The 9,376-nt window shown below is 42.8% G+C and overlaps 1 protein-coding gene across 4 annotated transcripts; it reads left to right on the top strand.

Moving 5' to 3' along the window:
- Positions 1–229: 229 nt before the first annotated feature.
- Positions 230–8,628, top strand: znf217 (zinc finger protein 217). 4 transcript variants are annotated; one of them, XM_063894581.1, is made up of 6 exons: positions 230–272; positions 958–1,103; positions 3,686–5,022; positions 5,183–5,290; positions 5,403–6,719; positions 7,067–8,628. In XM_063894581.1, exons 3-6 carry the CDS (start codon positions 3,735–3,737, stop codon positions 7,177–7,179), a joined length of 2,826 nt encoding a protein of 941 aa, XP_063750651.1. In that variant the 5' UTR covers positions 230–272; positions 958–1,103; positions 3,686–3,734; the 3' UTR covers positions 7,180–8,628. The 4 variants fall into 4 exon arrangements, with proteins under 4 accessions (XP_063750651.1, XP_063750660.1, XP_063750669.1 ...); XM_063894590.1 differs by having other exon boundaries at positions 257–272; positions 958–1,245; XM_063894599.1 differs by lacking the exons at positions 230–272; positions 958–1,103 and adding an exon at positions 1,283–1,408.
- The last annotated feature ends 748 nt before the right edge of the window (positions 8,629–9,376 follow it).

Here is a 9,376-nt window from a genome sequence, read left to right as displayed (position 1 = left end):
CAAACACATTTGCATACATGGCTTTATAAAAACTACTGTTTGGGTCATCACAAATCAAATTGTACATACAACCTTCATACTTTGAGGTATGTTGGGCATGGTATATAAATGGGAAGCAGCAGACAACTATCATGACTCAACCAACCTGCTTCTGCAAAAAAAAGAAGAAAAAAGCCCTCATGTAACTGTGAAAAGTTTGAGGCACCCCTCCCCCATCTCCACATGGTGGCTGATGCATGACGTGAGAACGTGGACGGAGGGTTACACTTTAGGTAGGTTCACTGCAGCTATACATAAAGAACAGTGTTGTTGTGTAGCTGGTGGCTGTAATCTGCATAGAGAAACCAATTCAGTGACTGTTTACACACACTAAAGTAGCTTTAAGACGCGTTATCATACGAAGTAGGCCAAAGTCAAACACAGTTAGAAAAACACACTAAGACTGTGTGGTATAATGGAACTGTGTTGTGTGTGATTTGAGACACATGACAGTGATTAAATGTCAAAAACAGCCATACCTGTATCTGGTGTTTCAGCAAGATGTCGTAATATCAGTTCCACGCATGGATGTTTTGCCCCTCATTTGCATTGTGTGTTTTTTCTTCATTATTAAGATCTTTATTGGATAAAGGCATGTACAAACAACACGGTTTTCAGAGTTTACGAAGAAAGGAACATTAAAAACGGACAGGTGCATTCAGAAGAAGATGAGAATAAACGTAACACAATAATAGCATATCTAAATCTACTAGAGAATAAAGTTAAGTACACACAACAAAGGGCTAAAGGCTATTTACATAAAGTGTATTTTTGTGCTTGACAGTTTAAGTGTTTTTCATTACTGTATTGGCTTTAAAATAATAAGCAAACTCATAAAAAGTAGGATTTGATTTCCCTTTATTTACATTTACGTTCATCCCTTTTATGTTATTTGTCGACCACGTGACTTCCATATAGGTTTTTGGGGTAGCCGTGAACGCGCTTCCATCTTCCCCTTGTGAGAATCGTTGGAAGAGGAGGGAGCGCGCCTCAGAGTTCAACAGCTGCAGACAGTGAGGAGCAGGACTCGAACAAATATGATTCACATTCAAACAATTCAATAGGTGAGCTGCTCTTCCCCACAAACAAAGAAAGGCGTTTTATATGTGAAATGAAGAAGCAAGAAGTCACACACTTCGCTATGAACTCCTGAATTGAGTGTGCTCGTAGTATCAGTGTCATTATTAATCCGGAAATTCTCACTTGGTAAGGTATTGTTTGGTGACTTTCTGCAGTTTGCTCGACAGACAGTGTGTGCTAACGTTTAGGGAGGATTCGAGTCGGTTTTTGTAACGTTGTCGTGGTTACGTTGACTTTAACCGAGGTTTTAGTTTCAGAAAACGCGTTAAACAAATGAATAAGCAACAACGTAAGTACACAATGTATCCTTCATTTGTTGTCATGAAATCCTCGCGATTGATACGAGTTTCTAAGAGCAATGTAACGCGTATTCTGTGACGAAATCAGCCTGTATTGGTATATTTATCGCTACCGTTTAACAAGACGTCTCCCTCGTGTTCTGCTTATTATGCACACATAGACATGTAGTAGCAACAAAGCTTAACAGACTTTGGACTCATTTAATTCAACTTAAAAGGGTTTTATGTTAAAGCGACTGAGCATCCCCCACCCCCGTGCAAACTAGTGGAGTTAACGAGGGCTGTGCTCACTCGAATAACAAGGTGGCTAACGCTGCCTCACACAAAGCATGCGTGCTCTTTAAAAAAAAAACAACTTCACACTGGGTCATTATCGACAGTAGCACGGTCGCACCTGGGGTAAGTCAAAAGTTCAACAAGGCGAAGTAATAATGGTTAAAGATTGCAGAGGAAGGAAACGTACTTGAGTTAAAGTAAAGAGTGCAGGAATACTCTGTGAAAAGTACAACAGTATTTGCATAAAGTACACTTTAAGTACCAAAAGTACTTATTAAGTAGAGTAGTCCATTTCAAAATGATATATAGTATATGTTTTGATTGATCATTAAAGTGTTATCAAAGCTGGTAAAGGTGCAGCTAGTTTGAATTACTTTGGGAATTTACTCCCAGAAGTAGCATAAAATGGAAATAGGTATGTCGAAATTGAACTCAACTCAAGTCCAGTACTTGGTTACATCCCACCTCTGAAACCAGTAGAGGTGGAAGAAGTTGGATTGATTACTTAAGTAAACATTAATATTACAGTGTTCTGCATTCAAACTTGAACTTGCGTAACAGTAAGAAAAAGTACAAACATTAGAAAAATACCAAAAGTAGAAAAAGCAACAGTACTTTAAAAAACAGCAGCTATAAATACATTGTTTAATTAATGGTGCATTGATATGTTTATCACTTCACTGTTGTACCTCGTAAGGTGGGGTTTTAGCCTAACCTATAATAATATATCATGGGGGTTTTATTAAACTAAAACTGCAAAGCAACTTAATATGTTAAATACATGTAGTGGAGTAAAAGGTACATTACAACACTGGCCAACAAAATGTAGGGAAGTAGAAGTATAGAGTACTAGTCATGTAAAGTACGGGTACCTTCATTTTTTACTGTATTTAGTTGCATGACACCCCTGCCAGTATGCAGAAGTTTATCGAGGAGATACGGGTTGTTTAATAAAAACAACTAGCAATTAATTAGCAACTACTTTCCCCAGGTGTTACTATTACCTATAATACTTATTCAATGTACGTCTAAATTAAGTAAAGAGTAAATAATGGTTAATGTGACTCTAGAGTTTAGCTGTTGTCCTTTTTAAAACCTGTGTTATTTGAACTTGCTCTACCAGTCGCTCCACCCTTGTGCCAAACGAACATAGAGGTTGATGTGCATTTTTCCACTTTCTACTGTCTGCGTAATCAGTTATCACTATACAAAGAAAAAGAGCTTCTATAACAGAAACAAGGAAGTGTTCAGTAGTGAAACAAAGGAAAATGTAAGGTTATTCACTCCTTAGAGCTTCCTTATGATTGACAATGTGTCAGATCCCAAGGCAGCCAAGCGTTGTAGGCCAGTCAAAAGCATTTTCATCTTAGATGTTTTGACTGTTCCTTAAATGTTGTTACGGGCCAATATTTTATTTGGTGTAATTAAAAACAAAAAAAACGAGTTGTCAAATTTAGTAAACGTTTCTTATTGTCCAGGAAAGGCTAAAGTATACTATATATTTTTAAGTTTGAACACTTTTATTCATTTTTCTTTAACATTTTATCGTGACTATCATCGACTCTTATTTTGAAAAACAAATGTAGCTTACAGCGTCAACGGTATGAGAGTTCTGATATTTTCTACTCAATATACCATGACTTGTTTTGATATACTATGTAGTTTTTTTCCTGATACTTTCGACATACGTACTCGTTAACACTTAAGAGTTTATGTGTCAAATTCTTCTTCATACCAAAGAAAGTTAATAAGTAAAGAAGATACTTGTGAGCAATAAAAAACCATGTCTGATTTTTTTATCACTGACCTGAACGGAGAGGAAACAAGTTGTCTATGCAGTTGATTGCTAAAGAGATACATTTCCTGTTTCATGTTCGAGTTAGACCGTACTCTGTCCATTTTAAACATAGTCAATCTCATGTTTAGTAGCAGCTACCTGATTCTGTTTGGATATTCCACAGAGTCTAAAGATACTTTTCCTTTTGTTTCAGGTTCCTAATAACCCTGACAGTGTGTACAGCGTCGCCCCTTCAGAGGAAAATGCCGACTCACTCTCTGTCACCGTTTGTGGAGAGCCCCGATGGACTTGCTCAATATATTCTTCTTGGTAATGCAAGCACCCCAGGGCCTGGCTCCAGCATGACACCACACACCACATACTCCGAGAAGGCGGTTTTGCAATCAGGAGGAAGTGTGCCACTATCTTGTATGTTCTGCGATCAGACGTTCACCCACCAGGACGAGCTGGGACCCCACGTGCTGACACAGCACCCCAGCACCTTCTCTGAGCCGGCGGTGCTCAGAGTCGAGGCAGAGTTCAGGATGCCAGGAGAGAGACCCCGGTCCAAACACAGCAGCATCCCCGCCGAGGAAGAGGAGGTCCACAGCTGCATAGTGTGCGGACAGGTGTCGCAGGATGCCAACGAGCTCGAGGCCCACATGAGGAAGCACAAGGACTACTTTACTTACTGCTGCAGCTTCTGTGGACGGCGGTTTAGAGAGCCGTGGTTCCTGAAGAACCACATGAAGATGCACGTGAAGCCAGGAGCAAAAAGCAAGGCCCAGCAAGATCTGGAGACCCCCGCCACTGTCAATGGTATCGTCCAAGGCCCTCCTCCAGAACCTGTGAGCACTGTTTACAAAATGTGCATGGTTTGCGGCTTTTTCTTCCCCGACCACGACAGTTTGGCTGAACACAGCAAGGTACACAATCGAGAGGTGGAGCCGGGCAAGGATAAAGACGAAGAGAACATGGAAGACGCTTCTGCCGAGCAGGAGACATTTCTTCGCGGTCTGGACCTCGTGCCTCGCTCTTTAGGAAATACAGAGAGATCATCGAAGTGGATTCCCCAGCTGGATCCATTCAACACGTATCAGGCCTGGCAGCTCGCAACAAAGGGCAAGATAGCCGCTGGCCCCAATAATATTAAAGATATGGGCCAGGAAGCCAGCACAGACAATGAGGAATGCGGCTCTGATAAGGAGGAGTTGAATAATATTTGGTCTGAGGGACAAGGAGACAAAGCCACCAAAGAAGGCCTTGGGAAGGAGCTCCCGTCTCAGTCTGTAGCGGAGAACCCAGCGCCGAAGCGGAGGTCTCTGATGCAAAAAGACAAACACAAAGAAAGGCCAACCACCTGTGAGGAATGTCAGAGGACTTTCAGGACCTACCACCAGTTGGTTCTCCACTCCCGGGTCCACAAGCGAGAGCGAGGGGGCGGGGAGAGTCCCACTTCCTCTCTGGAAGGGAAGCTGTCGAGAGGAGGTTCATTCGATCACGCAGAGGAAGGCTGCGAGGAGGGATTTGATGAAGCAGTGTTGGGTCCAGGTAAATGAAATTACTGTCTCATGATTAATTTGGGATTTAGGAGATGTTTTTCAGACAAAGAACTTTACCAAGTGCTCCCTCTGCTGATGGGAGGGATTATAACGCCTGCCCTTTGTCCATTTATACTGTCTTATTCCTTCCTTTGTGTCTATTTTCAAAGGTGAGGATGGTTTTGAGCGATCAAAAGTCAGATCAAAAGCGTGCAGTTATTGTGGCAAATCTTTCCGATCGAGCTACTACCTCACAGTTCATCTCAGGACTCACACAGGTACGTTTATTTCAATGATTCAATAATCATACTGCCTACATGATTTAGAAATGACGTGGCTTATATTTTAAACTATGCTTTAAATAGGTGTTTGTACCTTTGTTTGTTTCAGGTGAAAAGCCATTCAAGTGTGCGTACTGCGACTACGCTGCGGCCCAGAAGACTTCACTGAAGTATCACCTGGATCGCCGCCACAAGGACAAACCCTTAGTGGACATCCCCAGCAGACCCGCGCCCTCTCCTAACGGTAAAAAACATGGAAATGAGGAAAGTCCCGCTCCCAATAGCTCCAAACTCTGGGTTCCCGGAACCAGATCGTGCACCAACGAAATGCCAGAGGACAGATTTGAAAGCATAAGCAGCAAGCTCGGCAAACCCCTCACCCAGATTAATGCTGAGTACGAGAAAATTACCGCCAAGTCTGCGTACTCCCCGACTGGCGATGTGGTCGTAAAGTGTCCCGTACCGGTGAGCCTGAAGAAGGAAAGGGAGGAGATAAAAGAAGAACACTGCGAGGCGCCGTTAAATCTGTCCTTAAAGGTGTCTCTCTCCGTCCCCGCCGGCGCAGCATCCCAAAATGCACCCATTACCATTTCCTGCTCGCTGTGTGCGTATAAGACCATGTACCCCGAGGTTCTGATCATGCACAAGAAGATCACGCACAAAGACAAGACAGACGCCGTGAGAAGGAACGGTTGTTGGAAAGCAAAACGCTTCACAGGCTGCCCCCCTGCGCTCGAAGGGAAAGATGTCATTCCTCTTGCGATGATCAACCGGCGCCACCCTCGTCGAACCCAATCCCCTCCCCCCCAACCTAAGAAACCACAAGAGAAGACGCCCGAACCTCCGAAGCACTCGCCTATCCGTGCACCCGTAAAGGATGCTGTCCAGGAAACCCAGCGCAGCATCGACACACATCAGGAACCTCCCAGGTACAAAGAGGTCATGATGAAACCAAACGCGGGCAGCAAGTTCACGATGGAGCGTCCAGGCCCCCCGGAGAGGGTGGGCATCGGGGAGAGGAGTTACCCGGCGAGGAGCGGCGTCATCTGGCACTCAGATGCTGCCCGGCTCTGCCTCTCCAGCCGGTTCGGAAGCCTCCCTCAAATGGATTTTGGTGAACCTTCGAGCAAGAGATTAAAATTCCGGGGGCTCCCGGCCAGCAGTGAGACGGACCCCGGGGACATGCGGGGCTTCAGAGGAGCAACCGGGAACAGGATGCTCATCCCCGGGAGGAAAAGCATGCCGCAAATGCCCGGTCCGTCCACAGTCTCCGAGACGGCTCTGAAGACGTCTGCAGCTTTAGGAGGTAGCTTGGACGCCGAGTGGGGCATGATGAACCTCCTGCGCTCCTACTCCCCCAACGAGCTGGCCTCCCTCTACCACAGCACAGCGGGAAACCCCGGTCAGCTGGCCAACCCCAGAGCAGGTATGCATCAGAAGTCCTTTGAATGTCCTGCAACGGCGAAATGTACGGTATTACCAACAACAGCAAGAGTAGATTTACAGGTTGTATAAAAAAGTAGGCACACGGTATTAATAATAAAAGCAAAATAAGTTTTTAAAAAAACAACAAGACACCATGGAAATGTTTTAATAAATAGCTGTATATTTAAAAAAAACAGATTGAAAATTAAGTTGAACGAAAAATAAAGGGTAGATTGCACAAAGTCTTATGTGTACATGTATGGCGTTAGCTGGATCAAGAAAAGCAACGTCTTTTATGTCTGCACATGCTGGCGGTCTGTAGAGCTAACATTGCATATTCCTCCTCAGGCGGCAGAACTCTACTGTACCAACACTTACCAACAATGCCCAGCCTCCAGAGGAGAGAGCCCTCAGGCCCTTTCCCTCACCAGCGCTACGGGACCACTGACAAAAGCACCTAAAGTGGCTCCGAGGTGGAAGGTGGAAAACTGTTTTTGAAGCATATACAACTAGAGCTTTCTTTTTGTTCTGATTTGCGAACCCTGACCAGAGTAGTTTTCCTGGCGCTGGTATAAAAGTCGTAATTGAAAATATTTAAAAATAATTAGATTTGAGCCATCATTTTTTGGAGAATTTGTTCAAATGAGGATGAAATAGATATGATTTATGCTCTCCAAACATAATATTATTTTCAGTAGAGGGACGTCGTGGTGCATTGACATTTCATGGCTGAGGCCTTTAGTGTATATTTTCTTTTTTTGAATGAAAAAAGGGCCAGTCATCTCCTTTGGAAGACCCACAGGTGTGCACGGTGATATTTGTTTCTATTCAAAGCTGTTGCTTAATCCAAATTGGACCCACACTAATGTTCAGATACCTGTACGTGTCTATGACATAACAGTACACTTTGTGGGATGACATAAATATATCTGTAAGCTTTCAGTGGATAGGAATTATACAAAGTAAGTAATGTACATTGTGTGTAAAATTGCTGCTCTGTTCACTTACTGTTACGTCCGGGCGGTAATTAAGCACTATCATATTGTTTTTCCTTTTTCTACGGCACTGAAGGGTGGGGATGTTCTGTTCAGTGGCTTGATGGCTCACACACAGGCCACAGTACCAGGCCCTGTGTGTGTGTGTGTGTGTGTGTGTGTGTGTGTGTGTGTGTGTGTGTGTGTGTGTGTGGTCTACCTCATGTTGTCACACTGTTATTTTTGTAAAGCTGCTGTAGCCATCATGTCAGCTGAGCCTCTGCCCCTAGTTACCAACTAGAGATGGATGTTTTGACTTGTAGTATAACTAGACGGACTTGTATAACTACATGTGTTTGTCAGGCGTCACTGTGTTTGTCAGGCACCACAGAAAAAGAACCAAATACAGAACCACTGCTGGTGGGGCCTCCTCAGGCGAACCATTAACTGTAACACAGAACAGATGGTGTGGTTATTCTTTGTCCTTTTGAACCGGTTTTCATCTGCTTTAGTGGTGCCGCAGATCCATACGCTGTAAAATGTACCAAATTTCCGGATTTCTGTTATCAAATGGCGATGCTGTATTATTTTGGACTTGTCACTATTCAGGCAATGAAGTGTTAATTAGTTTCAAGTTGCAGGCAGCGGTTGTTCCTGGATAGTCATCAGGTGGCAGATGTATCTCTTTCGTTTGGAGGAGATATAGATGGTTGAGAAATGGATGAATATACACTGTGAACATAAAGTCTCAGGTTAAATCATATACAAGCTGTTTAGTCTTGTGTAATTTAGTATTTTTGCCACTTTGAAAGGCTTGGGTTAAGTTATTCCTTTTTGTTTTGTTTGGAATTCACATTACATGTGTACTTATGTAAAAATGAAAATATTGTTTGAGATTTGTATGAGACATTTCAATAATAAAGTGAGGCGAAAAGCTCTGTGTTTTTATGCGTTACTTCACTGATAGTCAGCTGCGATCTACTCAGCACGGTACACACAATGAATTTAGGTTGTAAATGGTATCAAATATGAAAATTATGTCTAAATTGTAAAAAAATCAAGCCAGACTCAGATTTGTGCAAAACTACAATGCACTGATTAGCTATAAGTTTTCAGCCAAGTAAAATCCCCATACTACAGCCCAATATTCCACCCTTGTAAAGCCCTCTGCAAAATGTACCGATGCAGCTGCAGTTTGAGGCCTTACATGCATTCAGTTAAACTTTAATTGGTAGGCTACCGTTGGATGTGACTCACCTGTGTTTGTGTGTCACACCTCTGTTGCTGAAATACTTTTGGAATTGACAGAAACGGCCACTTTGGCATACCAGTATACTTCCAAATCTATTATGCATTAACATTAGACTGTACACTCTTTTGCATCTCCAGACAACATCTATATGTTAACAGTTATTAATGAAAACTACTAAGAATATGAATGCACTGCAATATGCACACATTTGTTCCATTTGATTACCATTTCAGATTCAAAGTCCATAACAGGAAATAATGTACGCTACACCTCCAGGACAACACAACTGCCCTATAATATTATTTGGCATCAAACCGTGCTTAAATATGGCTTAGAGAGTCATTTACATGAGACAGAATAAAGGACGTGTATTCCTTTTGCTTTCAATGATCCACATTGACCACTAGAGGGCAGTATTTACAAAGTCTAGAT

The sequence above is a fragment of the Eleginops maclovinus genome, chromosome 1 (assembly GCF_036324505.1).
Source record: "Eleginops maclovinus isolate JMC-PN-2008 ecotype Puerto Natales chromosome 1, JC_Emac_rtc_rv5, whole genome shotgun sequence".
NCBI lineage: Eukaryota > Metazoa > Chordata > Actinopteri > Perciformes > Eleginopidae > Eleginops > Eleginops maclovinus.
Note: the sequence above shows the minus strand (reverse complement) of the source record. Positions and strands in the feature narration are given on the sequence as shown.